The 20,331-nt window shown below is 35.3% G+C and overlaps 1 protein-coding gene across 2 annotated transcripts; it reads right to left on the bottom strand.

Annotated features, from left to right (window-relative positions):
- Positions 1 to 1,089: 1,089 nt before the first annotated feature.
- Positions 1,090 to 19,458, bottom strand: LOC110653991 (arabinosyltransferase XEG113). Of its 2 annotated transcripts, XM_021809820.2 has the most exons (13): positions 18,991 to 19,457; positions 18,628 to 18,915; positions 18,323 to 18,528; positions 17,641 to 17,746; positions 15,926 to 16,182; positions 15,628 to 15,763; positions 14,739 to 14,833; positions 14,596 to 14,649; positions 12,523 to 12,636; positions 11,945 to 12,043; positions 4,517 to 4,636; positions 2,530 to 2,616; positions 1,090 to 1,641 (listed from the first exon to the last, which is right to left on the bottom strand). In XM_021809820.2, the coding sequence occupies exons 1-13, from the start codon at positions 19,193 to 19,195 to the stop codon at positions 1,474 to 1,476; spliced, it is 1,935 nt and encodes a 644-aa protein (XP_021665512.2). In that variant the 5' UTR covers positions 19,196 to 19,457; the 3' UTR covers positions 1,090 to 1,473. The 2 variants fall into 2 exon arrangements, with proteins under 2 accessions (XP_021665512.2, XP_021665513.2); XM_021809821.2 differs by lacking the exon at positions 12,523 to 12,636 and having other exon boundaries at positions 18,991 to 19,458.
- Positions 19,459 to 20,331: the final 873 nt, after the last annotated feature.

The following is a 20,331-nucleotide window of genomic DNA, read 5'->3' as shown; positions in this document are numbered from 1 at the left end:
TGTTCCTCCTATACCTGTGAGACTTGTGTCTAACCTCACTAGCCAGTAGTCTCGCAAAGAAAATTTTAGGTTCTACATAAGTTGCGATTAATGTGGTACATAGATCAAAGAAACAAAGTATACGAATTTATCGTTTTTTTATTTGGTTCACATCAAATTTAGCGCTGATTGATTTAGCTTTGAATGCAGCTGAATCCTGTTTTTATCAGTGCAATGTTGATGAGACGTAACAGTGCTTAGTACCACATCTACTGTGATAACTTTAAAAAAAATTTAAATATACAATTATATTTTTTATGTTCATTTTTTTAACATAACTTTTATGACAGACATTAAATTTATTTGATATTATTATTGAAAAAATATTTTAAAGAGTATTATAAATTAATTTAAAATTAAAAGACATTTTAATTATAAAAATATTAAAATAAATAAATTCAAAATAACAGTTTTTAATATATATATATAATTTGTCCCAATACTAAATAGAATCATCATTATTCGTTCTTAGGTTATAATTTTTTGAATTATTTAGCTATTTTAACAAAATATTATATTATAATAAATTAATAATTATATATTTATTTCAAATAGTAAAATAAATTATATGGTATACTTATATTAATCATTTTTCATATCAACAACAAAAAATATATATAATTTTATTAGCTATCAGCTAACAACAGCTACATATAATTTTATTAACTATCAACTAACCACAATCACTATTAATTATCAATTACATCCGATAGCTAATCTTCTTTAACGATGCTCTCTGCCTCTACGATATCAATTAAGTAATCCTAAAATGGTAGCCTATTGCCTCCTTATGTAGGAATTTCTACCTTAAAAAGAAAAAAAGAAGAAAAAAGCAACAGGAGTCAACTTCCAAGTTGACCATAATGATAAATTGCATTCCAAGCAATAACTAGTTGAATTGTAAGTTTACAAAGTTGAAATTGCAAAATTTCTGCCATACTAGGTTTAGAGAGGAGATACCATGAAGAAAAACAGAAAAGAAACAACCTCAGTTTCCAATACAGCAATTCTATATGGAAAAATGCAATTAAAAACCACATAGACAAACAATTAAAGAAGGTATTCTCTTTCCTTGCAACGATGAATTTCATTTCTTTATTCGTATTATGAATAAGATTACAAAATAAAAAAAAAAATCTACAAAATAAAAAGATGACAATAAATAAAAACCAAATTTCTTCTAATATTACAGTGATTACAGGAAATACATCAGCCTCCCATCCTCAATGTCTGACTATATGGGGTACAGTCTTCCCCCTGTCTGAAATTATGAAAACAGATCTTGGTTTAATCTATGTTAGGAACTAAATCATCACCTTCGCAGATTCTCTTTCAACTTCCATCTACCTCTTCTTTCTAAACTAGCTTCATGCATTCTTCTTTAACCTTTATGCACCTCTTCTATTTCAATAAATATATGCTCGAGGTTAGTCCTTACCAAGGTGGGTGGTCCTGCTCTGGAGTCTCAGGTGGCATTGCTTTCCAATCAGGTTTCTCATCCCAGTACAGGTCATAATATATGTGTCCAGGCGTGTGATTCTCCACGCAACACCATATACCAACATACCTTTTCACACGGTTCCTAAATTTTTCTTCTCTTTTCTGAGCACATAATTAGCGTGGCATTAGCACATGAAAAACAAAGCACTATACACATCAAATTTTAGGAAAACTATATATACAGGCACCAGAAATTTGGGTATAGTTAAGGTTTCATGTTCTTCATTCACACTCATGGAACAATAGCACTGTCATTAGCATCTGCTTACTTGAAGGATACAAGAGTGTAGGCTATTCAAATGTCATTGACCTAATCTCAAGTAGGGGTGTGCAAACGGTCGGTTCAGTTCCGAACCGAACCGAACCGATAAAACCGAAAATCGAAAATAAAAAATTTTAAAAACCGAACCGATTGATAAGAGAAAACCGAACCGAATCGAAGGTTTTAAACCGATCAAACCGAAATTTATAAAATTTCAAATTTTTAACATTAAATCTAAATAATAAAAACATGAAAACAAAAAAAAATTAGAAATCAAAACTCAAAAATTAAGGTTCGGTTCGGTTTTCTTTGATTTCGGTTCGGTTCGATTCGGTTCGATTCGATTTGGTTCGATTTTTTTATTTCCTATATATTAATAATTTCAATTCGGTTCGATTTTTTTGATTTTTTTATGAAAATAACCGAACCGAACCGATTAATCCGAAATTATCAAAATTATAAACCGAACCGAACCGATTAAATTTTAAAACCGAACCGATTGAACCAAATTAATCAGTTTGATTTTTCGGTTTAAACCGAAAACTGCACACCCCTAATCTCAAGGAGTTCTATTTATGATATTGTTTTGAGGCTCACTCTCATTCAACAAACTATTAATGTCCACTTAAGTGGAGGGACTTGCCTAAGTTTACCAGTATTTTTTTAGAACTTTAGTTTTCATAAGAAAATATAAGGTAAAAAAAAAAAAAAAAAAAAACAAGCCTTGCCTTGTCAGTGAAACCTAGAAATGCGTCTTGCATTGAAGAGAACTGAATGACTTTAATATCTTTGAAGGATGAGAATATGGTCTTGAACTGCACATTACAAGTACAACTAAAATGGTAAGACAGGGTGCATAGGGAGGTTAACATTTATAATTTGAATTTCTTGTAAATAATTATCTTAAAAGATATTGCACAAACTGAACTAAAAACTTAAAAATGACCAAGCTTAAAAAGTAAATGAAATCAAAATCAACACAAATTCTAAAGAGCACCAAGGAAAGAGGAAAATTATCATCCCAGTTTTGAGAAGGATGTTCTTACTCCACTTCTATTCACCATTTGGCATTTCATGAATGATTATCATACCGCCTCACATGCTATTTCAAAATTAAACTATTTTGCATATTTTGGGCCAAATTTTAAGGATTATGTGAGGATTCAGAGATCTGGTAAATTCCACTAGAAAAGGATAAGAAAAAAAAAAAAAACAATAATTGAATAATTAAAATGCATCTCTTTTTAGGGGAAAGAAAACATAAAATCATACTATCAAATCATGTAATAGGGAAGGTCACATTATTAGCCTTAGAAAATGCAAGATACTTATGTCTCAGGATCATTAGGAACCTCTGCGCGGGCAGAAAATATCCAAACTATTTCACCATGCGAAGAATCTCAGAATTGCATTTGGTCATTCATAAGTTTTAACCAAAAACATCTACGGCTCAAAACACATTCACCAAGTCAGCAATTTGAGCCAGCTGATATTCTTCCAATTATAGATTTTGACAAAACCACTAAAACAACTCCAAACCACTGTATAAACCATTGTTTTCATTGCTTATCTCTGAGAACCTTCTCTATGGTAATTAAATAATTACAACCATGCACATAAACTCGAATAATAAGCATATTTCTGTTCATGATATACTTGCAAACCATGGCTATAGAAAACAGTCATTACACAATGTAATAGCGGCCGCATAACAACATTTGCAATTACGACTCCTGCTATGTTTCACCCTATTTCATTATGGGAATTTTAAATTCACAACCTAAACCATCATAGGCCATTTCTTTGGCTCTTATGGTCAATAAAAGGCAAAAAAGGGCCAATATTTTTGCCTTTTATTTGGAACACCAACATTCTTTCCTCTCTGGCTCATTGAAGAAGAGCTCAAGAGGGCTTTCCTTAACTTGATTTTCCACTAGATTTCTCATTGTATCCCCACATTCCTCAACATGATTCAAAGATTATTCACTAAATAAACTAAATTTTATTTATTTATTTGGTTTCAAGATTTATTTATACCGAGAGTTATTAGGTGTTAAAAGTATTAATAAGTTGCATTTTTCAGTATATGCTAGCTATACTATTGATTTGAGTCATCATGCTAATTTTTTATTAATGCTGGCTGTGACCTTGCTCTTTTGCAACTGACAGCCCACTTGCATGACCACATCTGTGACTGCAATATGAAATCATGTTGGAAACATGACAACCACTAAGGCTTTACCCAAAAATATGCACATCGAGGAATTAAGTAGAGAAAAAATAATATTATTGAACATGATATCTTCAATTCTTTAAAGAACTGGAGAATATTTTGATGACTGTGCAAAGGAAATACAATGTTGCAACAAAATAAATATTATTAGGTGCCCAGGATCTCTATGATGGGCCCATTCCTAATCCAACATCATAACCTAACACACAGACTCCGAGTTTCTAAAGAGTCAAAGCATTCTGATATGATACTTTATTTAAATCGCACACATGCACACACTAAAACCTTCATTTTTATTTTTTCCTTAATTTGCCAACCAGTTTTACACTGATATAGGCCCCATCTAATAAAGACAATGAAATCCATCAAACTTCCCCAAGGTTAAGTAAATATGCACGATAAAGCATCTTGGAAGAATCTACTAGGAAATGAAATATGTGACAGTTGATAATAGATTAAGCTTGAATAAAAATTTCAAATACCATATATTCATTGCTGTGATTTGGAAATCTGAGCACCCCTGATGGACTTGTATTGTTTGATGAAGAACAATCTTGGGTTCCTTCTTGACAAAGCTCGACATCAAGCCATGAATCTTTCACCTATAAATGTCCAAAGGAAAATTGCCATGAAAATCATGAAAAAGGGTGTTTGATAATCTGATAAGTACAAATTAAACCTTTCTGCACTTAATTCCTTAAGCGTATCTTGTACATTTTTTTAACACTTAACATTTGAAGTGTATTTCACAAAATTTATGTTTTTCACAACTATGTTCAAGAGATACTAAAAAAAGAAAGAAAAAACTTGCTTCATGTATTTCGCTAACAATGATTTTCTTCAGCACCTAATTCCTTTAAGATTTTTTTGAATTAAGTTTGTGGAAAAATATCATTATATCCATGATCTTTAATTGCAAACAATTCAGTTGTTGTTACGTTCTCGTACCCAAGATCTCGTCACGGGCCTTTTAATAGTGAAATCTGATTCAAAAGCTAAAGCTTTTGCTTTACCTTAATCCTTTACTCGACCTATTGTTGCTGAAATTGTGAGCTCGTTAAAGGGAGCTCTAACCTTAGACTTGTTGGAGGGAAAAGAGTCCAGATCTCAATTTAATTGAATATAGTTCTGCTTAATTTTATTAATTCAAGTGACCTTTTTTATAAGAAAGATTTACACCAGATTTATTGGAATCCTACTAGAATTAGAAATCCTAATTCCATCAGATTTATAACTATAAAGGAAATAATAATAATAATCCTACTAGAATTAGAAGTCCTTGTATAAGAGGGATTACAGTTCTGAAAAGGAAATAACTCTTGATTAAAACAAGAATTAATGTCTAATAATAATAAGTGAATCCCCAAAATTCAACCACAAATGCGTCCATAAGATCACTCTCCTCCTGGAGAAAGAGTTTGTCCTCAAGCTCAACAATAGGATAAGACTATGAATCGTCCATAGTCCTTTTCCCCGTTGCTTCCTCTAAATCATCCATCTACAACCAAAACAACTTCTTACAATGATGCCCAAAGGAATATGGTTCGTCTCAATTATAACAAAGGCCCTTTGCTCTTCGCTCAGCCATCTCTGCACGGCTTAATCTTTTAACAAAGGGAGATGAAATACTTTTTGAACTGGAACTCTGTGATGTGCTAATGATCTGGTTGCGGTAGCCTTGGTTACAAGCGGAAATGATGAAGTATTGGACCATGAATTTGTCCAAGTTCATTGTCGTAAGCCTCCCCCCAGCTTCTGTTTTCTTTCAAAAGCTCTTGCTAAATTCATTGCTTGTACTAGAATTGGTGGATTTTGCATCTCCACATCAAGCCTAAAAGAATCAGTTAGCCTGGCAGTAAACAGGTCCACCTATTACTTGGACTGTTGTTGCTCGAGCTAGCAAACTTTGAAATTGGAGTTAGTTCTCCTCTACTTTTCCTATTTGGTTCAAATTAACCAATTCGCTCAAAGGATTGCTACTGAGTGGAGGTCCGAATCTCAAATTTCAATATTCTTTGAATGTATTCCATGAGAGTCGGGGTTCTTCTTGTTCTAATCTATAGAACCAGAGTTGTGCCTCTCCATCATATAAAATGCTGCAAGTCCTACTTTATCCCCCTTAGGTGTTCGCTGATTGGAGAAGAATTGCTCACACATATGTAACTGTAGAAAGAGATGATTCTCATTGATATCAATTAATCTGTACATGGGTATATATATGCAATTGATTCCTATAATTGTGTTCTACTAATTAGGAATAAATCCTAAATAAGAAATCCTAAATAGGAATACAGAATACAAAATATACAGAGAAATAATATAGTAATTGACTTTCCATAACATAGTGATTGACTTTCCATAACACTCCCCCTCAAGTTGGAGCATAGATGTTAATCATGCCCAACTTGTTACAAATGTAGTCAATCCTAGCTCCATTCAGAGCTTTTGTGAAAATATCTCCTAACTGCTCTCCAGTTTTGATGTGTCCTGTTGAGATGATCTGTTGTTGAATCTTTTCACGAATAAAGTGACAATCAATCTCAATATGTTTGGTCCGCTCATGAAACACCGGATTAGAAGCAATACAAAGAGCAGCTTGATTATCACACCACAATTTCACAGGCAAGGAGGTCTTAAAACCTGTCTCATCTAGTAATTGAAGCCTCCACATTACCTCACACACTGATTATGACATGGCTCTGTATTCGGATTCAGCACTAGAACGAGAAACTACACTCTGCTTCTTGCTTCTCCAAGACACCAAATTTCCTCCAATAAAAACGCAATATCCAGTAGTTGACCTCCTGTCAATCTTAGATCCAGCCCAATCGGCATCTGAAAAACATTCAACATTCAAATGCCCATGATTACCATATAGCAAACCTCTTCCTGGAGCGCCCTTCAGATAACACAAGATTTGTTCCAAGGCTTCCCAATGAGCAACAGTTGAGGAAGACATAAACTGACTTACCACACTAACGGCATAAGCAATGTCAGGACGAGTGACTGTAAGGTAGTTCAATTTTCCTACCAATCTCCTGTATCTCTCTGGATCTTCCAACAACTCACTATCCCCTGCTAACAATTGTAAAGTTGGAGTCATTGGTGCGCTACAAGGCTTAGCACCTAATTTTCCTGTCTCTGTCAATAGATCGAGGACATATTTTCTCTGAGACAAGAAAATACCCTTCTTACTTCTCATAACTTCGATACCCAAGAAATACTTTAACAATCCCAAGTCTTTGGTCTGAAACTGAGTTTGGAGGAAGGTTTTAAGAGATAAAATACCTGCAGAGTCACTCCCAGTGATGACAATGTCATCCACATAGACTACCAAGAGAATTAGACCAGCCTCAGATTGCCTATAAAATACTGAGTGATCACAATTACTCTTTTGCATACCAAATTCCTGTACTGCTTCACTGAATCTCCCAAACCATGCTCTAGGACTTTGTTTCAAGCCATAAAGAGACTTCCGAAGCCTACAAACTTTACCCAACTCCCCCTGAGCAACAAACCCAGGTGGTTGCTCCATATACACCTCCTTCTGAAGATCACCATGAAGGAAAGCATTCTTGATATCCAATTGATGCAGGGGCCAATCATATGTAGCTGCTAAAGAGATAAACAAGCGAATAGAAGTAAGTTTAGCTACAGGAGAAAAAGTATCAGAGTAATCAACCCCATATGTCTGAGCATATCCTTTTGCTACAAAGCGTGCTTTTAACCTAGCCACAGAACCATCAGGATTTACCTTTACTGTATATACCCATTTGCAACCAATAGCTTTCTTACCAGTGGGCAAAGGCAATAGTTCCCATGTACCATTAGCATCTAAAGCCTCCATTTCCTCTTTCATAGCATCACACTCAGATGAGAGACAAAGCCTCATCAACAGTATTAGGGATAGGAACAGAGTCTAAAGAAGTAACAAAACACCGAGAACAAGAAGACAATTGATTATAAGAAACAAAAGAAGAGATAGGGTAAGTACATGAACGTTTACCTTTACGAAGAGCAATGGGTAAGTCTAGATCAGAATCATGATTAGTATGAGGTATAGGATCTCCCAACGAAGTAGCTGGTGGAGGATCTGAGTCAGGAATCTCCAATCTCCTGGAATAAACATGAACAACGGGAGGTCGAGTAGGTCTAGAGACAGAAGGAACAGGCTGTGGGAGAGGACTAGACATTGGTTGGACAGTATATATTAAGAGATCATCCTCCTCCCCCTGATTCTCATACACAGATGATGGAGGAAAAAATGAAGTGGACTAAAAAAATGTGACATCTGCAGAAATAAGATAACGATTAAGAGTAGGAGAGAAACAACGGTACCCTTTTTGAAGCCAGGAGTACCCAAGGAAGACACATTTGAGAGATTTTGGATCCAATTTAGTAACCTGTGGACGAATATCACGCACAAAACAGGTACAACAAAAAATACGGGGTTCAATAGGGAACAAAGATTTTGTAGGAAACAAAGTAGTATAAGGAATATCCCCATTAAGGACAGAAGACGGCATACGATTGATCAAAAAACATGCCGTAGAAACTGCATCTGCCCAAAAGTGTTTAGGTACTTTCATCTGAAAAAGAAGAGCACGAGTTACCTCAAGAAGATGACGATTTTTTCTTTCGGCCACGCCATTTTGGGATGGGGTATCCACACAGGAAGACTGATGAAGAATGCCATTTTGTGTCATATAAGGCTGAAATTGTGCTGAAAAGTATTCTTTGGCATTGTCACTTCTTAATATGCGCACAGAAATATTAAATTGAGTTTTGATTTCATTACAAAAGGCACAAAAGATAGAAAACAACTCAGAACGATTCTTCATTAAATATAACCAGGTAACACGAGAGTAATCATCAACAAAAGTAACAAAATAACGAAATCCAGTTTTAAATGTAACAGAACAAGGACCCCAAACATCAGAATGAACTAACTCAAAAGGAGATGAAGCCCGTTTATTGACTCTAGACACAGAAGGCAAACGATGATGTTTTGCAAACTGACACGACTCACATTCTAGTACTGATAAAGACTGAAATTGAGGACACAGCTTCTTCATGGTAGACAAAGAAGGATGACCCAATCTACAATGAGCTTCAAGAGGTGTTAAGGTACTGGAGCAAACAAGCGACCACGGTACATGATTTTCCAGAATGTAGAGACCACCTGACTCGCGTCCTCTACCAATAATCTGCTTCGTCGTAAGATCCTAAAACAAACACTGGTCAGGAAAAAAGGAAACAGAACAATTTAAGGTATGAGTAAGTTTACTAACAGAAAGTAGATTAAAAGAGAATTTTGGTAGACACAAAACAGAAGACAAAGAAATTGACGAAGTCGGGTTCACAATTCCAAAACCCACGACACAAGAAGTAGAACCATCAGCTAAAGTAACAGTAGAGGAAGTGAGATTAGACTGAAAAGCAGATAGAAGACTAGAATTACCTGTCATGTGATCTGTCGCACCAGAATCAATAACTCATTTGGATGAAGAAGACACAAGGCATGTAGTGGATTTACCTGACTCAGCGATCGCAGTGACAGGGGAACTGGTAGGCTTTAGAGATGCCTGATACTGGGAAAATTGTGCAAAATCCTCTGCAGATACCAAAATAGTTTTCTCAGAGGAAGATACTGTAGAATTCTCTGCTGCCATATTTGCCATCTGTGATCGTTGATTTTTTCTCTGAAGTTGCGGACAATTATATTTTGTATGGCCAGGCTCATGGCAATAATAACAAATGACTCCTCTTGAGTCCTGATTAGAATTAGCCTCTCCATTACGCTGATTACTTCTGTTGCCTGTAATTCCTCCTCTACTTCCTCTTCTATTACCCTGTTGTCCATTTGGATTACGACTAATAAGAGCACTACTGGCAGGCTGTGAAGATTGAGTACTCTCTGTACGAAGGACCCGTGTGAACGTTTCATGCAAAGAGGAAATCTCAGAACTGGAGAGAATCTGAGATTTAGCAGTCTCATACTCTGAAGGAAGGCCTGCAAGAAAACTCATAACAGACAGTTGCTCCCGTTGAGCCTGCTGAACTTTCACATCAGGACTAAAAGGCAACAATACATTAAGTTCCTCATATACCCGTTTAAAATCCATAAAATAAGCCGTGAGAGACTTATCCTCTTTCTCAGCACGGTAGAATGCCTTACAAACATCATAAATACGGGAGATATTCCCTTTACCAGAATACAGAAAATCTAAGTAATCCATCAATTCCTTAACAAATTCACAGTGATTAATTAAACTAATTACCTCACTATGAATCGAGTTTCGAAGCTGCAAAAACAACCGAGCATCCTCCCTTAGCCAAGTTTATCGTGCATCATCAGTGGGTGGATCTTTAATAAGGTGATCATCCTTATCAATGCTACGCAAATAGACCCTAACAGTTTTACTCCACTCCAGGTAATTCGAACCATTAAGTTTGTGTTCCGTGATCTTACTCATCACCAGAATCACATCAGAAATAACATTCTTATTGTCTGCCATTTGTTGAGACAAAGAAAACTAACCGAAACGCTAATCCAAAGTGCTTATAGCAGCAAAATAACCCAAAATCACAAATCAAGCAAATACCGAAATAGGATCTGAGAGCCAAACCTCAGAAGTCCTTTAATGGTTATACTGGATCAGGCAACAGCACACAGTGGTGGAATGAGGGGTTTAAGATGACGCCGGCGATGTTGATTGGGGTTGAAACGGCCGGTCGGCGGCCAAGGTCTCTACTGAGATGGGTAGTGAGAACAAATAGTCACCCTAGATTGATAACCTGCTCTGATACCATGTAGAAAGAGATGATTCTCATTGATATCAATTAATCTGTACATGGGTATATATATGCAATTGATTCCTATAATTGTGTTCTACTAATTAGGAAGAAATCCTAAATAAGAAATCCTAAATAGGAATACAAAATACAAAATATACAGAGAAATAATATAGTGATTGACTTTCCATAACATAGTGATTGACTTTCCATAACAGTAACCAACTCAATGTTGAACGTGGGAAAGTCCAGTTTCGCATTCCTTAGTACTATCTCTATCTCGTTTTGCGTCTCTGTTTCAATTCTATTGCTGAGATTTACTAGGTTGCTGCCACTACTTCCTTTGCCATCTTCTGGTTCTTCTCCTTGGTTCCCCTATATACCACAAAGGAGTTCTTAGAGCTGCCAAGATAGGTTATGTAGCTAGGCTTCTAGTCTTGACTCTGATTGGGTTACCCTCCATTCTCGACTCAACCTGAGCTACCCTTACTTCGGTAGCTGCTTGTGTTTCCTAGAGAAGAGCTCATAGGCCATCTCTTGTATGTGAGTCGCCCATGATGTTTGGCTCTGATACCAATTTATTACATTCCCATGCCCAGGATCTATTCACAAGCCTGTTAACAGTGAAATATGATTCAAAAGCTAAGTTTTTACTTTACCTCACTTCTTTTCTCAGACCTATTGTTATTGAAATCGTGATCTCGTTAGAAGGGAGCTCTAACCCTAGAATTGTTGGAGAAGAAAGAGTCCATATCTCAATTTAATTAAAAATAATTCTGCTTAATTTTATTAATTCAAGTGACCCCTTTTATAAGAGAGGTTTACACAAGATCTATTGGAATCCTACTAGAAATAGAAATCATAATTTCATTAGGTTTATAACTATAAAGGAAATAATAATAATCCTACTAGAATTAGAATTCCTTGTATAAGAGGGATTACAATTCGAAAAAGGAAATAACTCTTAATTAAAACAAGAATTAATATCTAATAATAACAGTAAGTAAATCCCCAATATTCAACCACAATGCATCCATAAGAGTTGCATTCCACCCTTGAACTTTCAATTTTATGAAACACCACCATACTGTTTAGAATAAATGTAAGTCATTTACCTGTTTGGGCAATGAAGGATTGTCCAGAAAAGAGTACTCTCTGATACCGATACCAGGGCCAAACTCCTCCTCTGGCAGCTGTTTTAACATCACATTGACCTGCAAGTAACACATATTCCTTAATTTTAAGACTAACCATGTAAAATCAAAATATGAGAGGGTGACATGCATTTAGGTCATATTCATATTTTCTTGTCTTCTAATTTTACACCCTTGCATGAAAAATTTATACACAAGCAGCACGCTCATTTTTTTTTATCCAATTAAATAAGTATTTTTTTGCTAGGCAATAAAATTTTACTCAAAGGTCTAAAAGTAAATGATTTAATTCAATTTCAATTCTATTGGCTCAATTATAGAATTCAATTCACGAGGAAGAAATAAAAGATGACTCTGATAAAAAGAGGTCAGATTTGCAACAAAAAAAATGCAATCAAATTAGTTAATTTTACTATGGAAAGGTGCTTCAAAGTTTTCCATGCCAAAGGATACCAACATTATCACTGGCAGAAGCATGCTAATGTTCACTTAAAATAGATAATTGTAATTTAGTCAGAGAGAATATTTAAAAAAAAAACCTCAAAAACATGGTCCAAAGGGCAGATAAAAGGTTGCCTAGTCATAGTTCCTTTTAGAACTCCGGGATGGGGAAACCATAGCCTATCCAATCTGCACCATAATGGAGGCATGACCTGTATTTACACATCAAATGCAGAGAAAAAGAGATAAAGATATAAACTTCATAAGCACTTGATGGCTATACAGATCAGTTAATCAATTTATACGCCACTCAGTCAATCAGATATATGCAGATTGCCAATTCTTGGTGCCCCAAAGAATTCATGGGATGCAACCTAAATTTAAAGTAGAACAGAAGAAAACTATGATTGCTCAAGTTAGTCGGCCAGATTTTAGTGACCATTCTTAAATCCATCTTAAACCAAAGGTGGATCTTTGTTGGCCTCTATTCTTGTTATCCTAGGGGCATTAAAAACCCGGTAATTCCTCTGAACACTTAATTCAATGTTGTCAAAAGCCTCAAGGCCTCTAGTTGCAAAATGTGCTAGATAAACACATGGTGCTTACTTGAGTAAAGTGCTAAAAAAAAAAAAAAAAAAAAAAAAAAAAAAAAAAAAGGAAAGAACACTTATCTTACGCCACACTCTTCTTCCTCTGCAGTCTTCCTTTCTCAACTTGTATTTGTAAAAGCTGATGCTTTTTGGCCTAATAGAAGCTAAGGGTACATTTTATAATTGATACCTCATGCTATGCCATATTTGCCTCTCAAGTCTACAATTAAGAATTGAATTCTAAAAGTAACAGGAAATCAAATTGAAAAAATAAGCATCAAGTGAATGAGGTGGGTCCCTCAAGCATCTAGACACTTAGCACATTGCATCACCGAGCTCAACTTTGACAACTTGCAAGTATAATGTAAGATTTTGACCAAACACTCGTCTCAGAGCCACTTGACACACTCAATTTTTGTGGTCTTAAAACTAGACAGCATTTTAACATTTGGCTACTCCAAATCATTATCAGTTGCTATGCAAAAAAAAGGCAAAGCTCAAGACTTATGGATAGACATGTAAACTTCATGTAGACAACACTTTAATAGAGAAACTAAAGCTTTCCATTTATCCAACCCACAGTAGAATGACACCACTAACACACATCCAAAGCTCATAAAAACCACCAGAAATTACGTGCACATATTTTATGTTTCATGTTCCACTGTAGAATTTTATTTAAAAAAAATAAAAAAGAGTAAGCTAATATGTGTGTGTGTGTAAATAGTGGCCAAATTGTTATGTTCTTTAATCTAATTATATGGTGCAGTCAACTTAAAACAGTCCCTGTCAACGGACTCCATTTTCTAGAGCTTTCACATTGCCATTTCTTCAATTAGAAGAGTTTCCCTTTTCTTTTCTTCATAGCCCATAAGTTATTATTCTAACAACAACTAAGCAATAATGCCACACTAGTTGGGGTGGGCTAATGGATCCTTTTTCATCATTCAGCTCTAATAGACACCAAGTCCACAATAAATTTAAAATAACCGAAAAAAAAAACCTTGAATTTACAGATAGAAATGAACACTACAGTTAAATTTCTATTTATTCATGGTAATATCTCCAGTTAGAAATTAGAATATCTATTTGCTATCATACCATCATAGGTAGAAGCACAACATATGAGAACAAGATTAAAAATGAACACAGTAGGGTTATCTTCCACTTGGTAATTTCTCCGGTTAGCATATTGAATTCTCGAAATCCTTTCCAGAACTTTGTCATGGTAAATTCTCTAATAGGAATCTCTTTACTATATTCTGACAGGTTATAAACTATTCAGTAAACGAAAACCTCAAGATGATAAACCGTTAACATGAAAACACAAGGATTCAAAAAAAAGTGGTGATATTTTGAGATTAAAACATTCAAATCTGTTAACAAGCACTATATCCTCTGCTGTGTTGTAACAATGTTACAAGCTTGAACAATCTTAAACATGAAAATACATAAAAGTCGATTACAAGTATGCAACGAATTATGGAGATAAAAAGAATGTCAATCTTCACAACAGAAAACAGATTTCCACCAGCGATAAAATAAGCCAATAAGCACGTGCAAGGTTGGAATTACTCTCACCAGTACACGATTTAACAAGGAAGCAATTGCAAGCGCTGACCTTATTTGTTTAATCTGAAAAAAGTCAAAACAACATAAACTATCAACAAGGCAGCATGCAAAAGAAGCAGAAGCCACAAGTGTTAAAAGTTAAGCAGACATGCCTGGTAATTAACCAGGGAAAAGTGGGATTCAAGATTGTGTTCCCCATCTAGTAACAGACTCTTTGGAATAGATGGCTTAAATGACAAAAAACCCCCTGCATGGATTCCCATGAAATATTAAAGAGAAGAATATTTTCAGAAAAGGACAAACTTCAACCACTAAATAACAGCAGGTCCCAAGATGCAAGAAAATATCTGTCAAACTGCCATATCATTTAGTGTTAATTGAAAGTTTGGCATGAACTTGGCTGCTGAGGAACTTGAAATACTCTATGGACAATAGGGACAATTTTCTTCTAAGGAAATATATATGGCCTCTTTTCAATAAAATGAGCAAACAAGAGGCTAATTGCAGATACTATGAAGTTGAAATCTTCTACTGAGATGACAATATTCAACCATTAACAGAAAGCAGATGCTAAACTACAAACATCAATATGTTAATCTGTGATGAACAAGAGTATCAATGCATCCAACAATAGACTTTCAGTTTTAGAGTGAAATTCAGAGGCCAAGGACATTGAACAATGATAGGAACTTGGGTCTAGCTGGGACTGCAAGCAGAGGAAAAGGAATTCAGCGCTGGTGGGTATATTCTAGAAGACCCAAGAAATTTCTGGAGGAAAAGGTTAATAACAGAATTGTGCCCACCTGTCCTCCCCACATGTGCTTCCTCCAGAAATTTCTTGGGTCTTCTACAATATGCCCACCAGCCCTGAATTCCTTTTCCTCTGCTTGCATTCTTAGCTAGACCCAAGTTCCTATCAAACTGTCCCAAGCATGGCTTCATTTGGCTAAAATGAGAGCCAAATGACAGTAAGAAATATGTTTACCATGATCTTGAAGTTCCATGTTAAATTAAATTATTGACATAAGTGGATGGAATTACCTGGCGCATCATAGTAATCTGGTGGATCATAAAAAACCATGGCTTCCCGCAACCGGTGGCGCTTTCCTTCAGTACCTGCATACTGGAATGTGGTATGCACAGCATACGGCTCCAATCTGAGTTGTTGATACATGGCCTGCCAAAATAAAGGCACAGGATATGTTAGATATACAGTTTTCATTTCACAGTTACTTGGTCCAAGCAAGGTATTTTAAGTTTGATGGCAAAATCATGCAAAGAATATGAACTATAGGATAAGTAAGCATCAAGTCTAACAAAACTAATGTGTAGATTCTACCTGGACAAAGTAGGTATGTCCGCTACAAAATATACTTGCTGGTAAAATTCCCAGCTTGAGATTTCCATCAAAAGCATATACAAGTCCATTGTCACCTTCAACAGCTGGTCCTAACTGCCTGCGCACAATATCATTGAACCCATTCTGATCCCAAATCTTGTCATCGGCAAGAAGGATATCTTTCCATTCTTTCGCCAACTTAATTGAAGACTCTGTTGGCCGCCAGTGGAAAATTCCAATATTGTAGGCTGCACCAACTGTCAAAGGACAATACACAATCTTATTAATAGAGTAATTATAGAAAAGCAAACAAACATTCATGAAATAAGATATAAATATAAATGTTGTCAATAAATTTGCAAAATAGCCAATTAGTAAGTGATATGCTGAACTGAAGCACATTAACATGTGTGACTTTGACTTGTGCCAAGTACATTAGACAAAATTAACAGCAATAAGGAGGTTGTGTGAACCACTTATTTTGCATACAGTAGCTAATGTCCAATCCAACAACGATGAATGTCAGAATGTGAGAAGGCTATCTCGGTACACGCAGTTTACTATGGTCATAAAAAGACATCCTTGTACACAACTACACATACACAGAAAAACCATAGTGTATAAATCAATGGTGAAAGAAATAACATGCAATCAGTTTTTCTGAAAATGGCAGTATTACAACTTTAAGTAAACAATCATTAAAGCTTTTGCCTGCCATCATATTGTCAGATATGAGGAGCGTTTTGCAAAAAGTTCCTAGCTCTGACAGTAAGTAGACATTCCATTCCACTGAGTTTCCATTCAACAATGAGGAATAGTAACACATTTCTAAAAAGCCATCCTTATGGTGATTTTGAAATTCTCTGACCCGGGGAGTGCCAAAGACTGTTGGCAAAGCCACATGTTGAGCTTGGGATTGCCTCCACCAAAATGACTTAAGCTAATTTGGCTTGGCTCCCCCTTACTATATATTGTCTTTCAATTTTTGGTTTGTAGCCAATGTGGGACTCCAACAGTCCCTCCTCAAGTGCAACTAGATTGAACTTAAGTTTATACATCCAATTGCCAGTTGAATTGCATACGGTAGCCCATCTAGAGTTTCACCTTTTCTTTATGGCTTAACTATATGGGTCTAGTTCTTTTTACTAGGCCATGAATCCACCTGGGTTTGACTCGTTACTGCCCTGCACTAACCAACATGCTTTTTTGGGTCCTAGATTGTGGCCTACTTAATACCATGTAAAATTCTCTGACCTAGAGAGTAGGGAAGATTGTCAACAAAGTATATATATTGATCTTAGAGTTGCCTCCACCAAAATAGCTTAAACCAATTTGGCTTAGTTCCCCTTTATTATATATTCTCTTTCAATTTTTAGTTTGTAGCTGATGTGGGACTCCAATAGCGGTTAATGAGTTAGGAGAGAAAAAAAAAATGTTTGTAATCAGTTACGACAAAGTATGAATTTTAACAAAGGTTAAGTCTCTTTCAAGTGCCCAAACCAGGTATCAAGAATGGTAGAGCACATTTTTGAGCTAAGAATGTTTTGTAAAGAGCTTGACATGCCAATCAAAATAAAAGAAAGAAAACAAATAACATAATTCAACAGTTTAGCACATTATAGGAGTGAGCACGTACAATTGTGCCCACAGCTTTGCACATAAATTATGCTTAGAGGAGACATGAAAATAAATCTTTATTTTAATATAATCTTCACCTTCTTGCCAGATGTCCAACCTGTCATCAACAACAGTCGGTACAACTTGATCGCTTGAAGTTAAAACATCTGCATCAGGATAGCGAGCAAGATATGGCAGAGGGTTCTGTTCCCAGAGCATAACAGATAATGTAAAGTAAACCACTTCAGAATTTAGTAATGTATATAAATGATACAAAATAGTGGGGAAAAATATACAAGCTATTGATCATAACTGATTACTCTGCTTTTATAGTGTGCAAAACGTAATTAAATTCAGGAAAAGGTGTCCTTACTCATATATATTAGGTACTACTGAATAACATAAGGGCCATAGTCTAGTGCAATTGCAACCAAGGCATTTTGTATGCTGAAAGCCTAAAGAGCATTCAATTAATTTAAAAATGCAACTCCTATAAGAACGTAATTGGAAAATAGCCATTTACAAATGCAACTTCTAAAAGAACATATTAGGAAATTTTTTCTATTTGGAGCAGGCAACACTGAATGTAGTAGCAGTTCCCGCAAAATCACAGTTTACCCAGAAGAAAAAAGATACCGATAAACCAGTAGAATCCATATGTGCTCTAAACACATATTGAAACAGCCATAATCTTGCAAGCATTGTGCAACTAATGAAGATACTTGATCCCAAAAAAAAAAAAAAAAAACCAAAGTTAACAGTTGAGTATATATAGCATACCTTCAACCAAACCATGTCCGTGTCACACATGAGTAGCTCATAGCCAAAAGGGAGGATAGCATCTATCAGAATAACTTTTTCTCTCCCCATTTTGTGAAAGGTAGGTGAGCCCCAGCCAACATCTGCTGTACTCATGCGACTTCCCATGTCAAAAACTGGAACACCTTTCCAGTACAAAGCCTCTAATAGCTTGGTATCCATAGCACCTATGAAACAAAAATTTTCATGTACTATCCAGAATACGAAAAAAAAGGAAGGAAAAAAAAAAATTCTATACCACTGAAATTGTGTCTAAGATGACCTACCAACAAGAAGATTAGAAAGCCCCAAGTCCGTCAAGTGCTTAACCCAAGTAAGGATAAAATCCATAAACGCATAATTACCAAAGGTAACTATAATGACATTGTCCTTGACCCTTTGCTCAACCAGTTGTTTTGTGAGTCTAAATTTCTTGATAGGAGGCATTTTCGAATTGTGTGGAGGAACTTCCCAAATGGATTTAACCTGTAAGCTGTTGGGAGGCCGTGGCGTTGATGTAATCGAACCTACAGCTGGTGTTGCTTGATGAGAAAAGTTGAGGGATTGATCGACATCTGAAATCGAACAAACATGAGACAGACAGAAAAACCTAATTAATTAATTAGAGAAAAGAGAGAGAGAGGGCTTACGAGAAAGAGAAGAGGGAGGAGAGGAAAGCCAGGCAGTGGAGGAGAGAGAGGAGGACTCGGAGGCGGAGTAGACAGCGGAGAAAACGTAGAAGGAAGAGAAGAGGATTCCAACGAGGACGGTGGCATAAATCGTAAGGAACAAAGGCTTGGTATTGGAGACCTCCTGGTACGCTTTCCTCCAAATGCCATTCCCTTCTCCTCCCATTGGCACTGCTGCTGCCTGTTCTTATGAAGATCAATTTCTGCAAATCCAATCAATCATTTCCAAATCTCTTCTTCTCTCTCTTTATGATGATGATTTTATCAATTTCTGATTATATGATTATATCAATCTCCCCAAATCAAATCAATCAATTTTTATATTGTGAGAGTGAAATTTATTATTGTTATTACTATTATTTTTTTTTTCCTCTCTGATGTGTGTCAGTGAGAGAGTCCTTCACCTGCCCATCTCATTGTCTTCCAATTAATTTACTGACCTGTCCTCACTCTGCCGTCGCCGATACCCTTGCTATTTTTATATTCTTTTTTAGCTTTATCAACAAAATTATTTATTATTTTATTTTATCAAATATAACGATATCCATAATAAACCGAGATAATAATTAATTTTTATGCTCACAATAAATTAAAAAAATTATAATAAAGTATCAATAAAATTAATCTTTTTTATACATATGATCCTTTTAAAAAATAAATGTAAAACAAACTCGTATCTTAACAAAAGAATGCATGATGAATAAGATAAAGTCTTGATTTTTGAGAGAAGAGATAGAGTTTGAAAGACATAGGAATAATATGGAAGAGTTGGTATCTTGTTTCACTCTATTGAACCGCGATATAAGCTTCTCTTTAAATAGAGAAGGAGAAGGAACAGACACATTACAAAAATAACATTGTTCAAATGGTCTAATACAACTACTATTGACATTAAAAATAATACTATTATTTTATAGTACATGTATCTTTAGAAAAGAAACACAACTTATCACTTTTATAGTACAAATATTTACACAAATAAACATAGGAAATGGAATTCAATGCCTTGAACTAGCACAATTTTAGAACTAGCACAACTTTAGAACTATTTTAGAGTCAAAAAGAGTTCTAACTAGGACTCAAATTAAAGTTTTCAAATCCAAGTCATTATCATGGACTACTTTTGTTAGCATCAATTGTGTTGATAGTTGCTGATATGCCAAAAGGAACACAAAAGAAGAATGACTATTTTAGTAGGCTAGACACTATAAGAATTCAAATTAGAAGTCAACTTAACAAGATAATTTTTTTCTTAAGATTTTAAGATAGTGAAGTAAAAGAAAATGAAGACAACACTTTTAA

Source organism: Hevea brasiliensis, chromosome 15, assembly GCF_030052815.1.
Source record: "Hevea brasiliensis isolate MT/VB/25A 57/8 chromosome 15, ASM3005281v1, whole genome shotgun sequence".
Lineage (NCBI taxonomy): Eukaryota > Viridiplantae > Streptophyta > Magnoliopsida > Malpighiales > Euphorbiaceae > Hevea > Hevea brasiliensis.
This window is presented reverse-complemented; position numbering and strand designations above follow the sequence as displayed.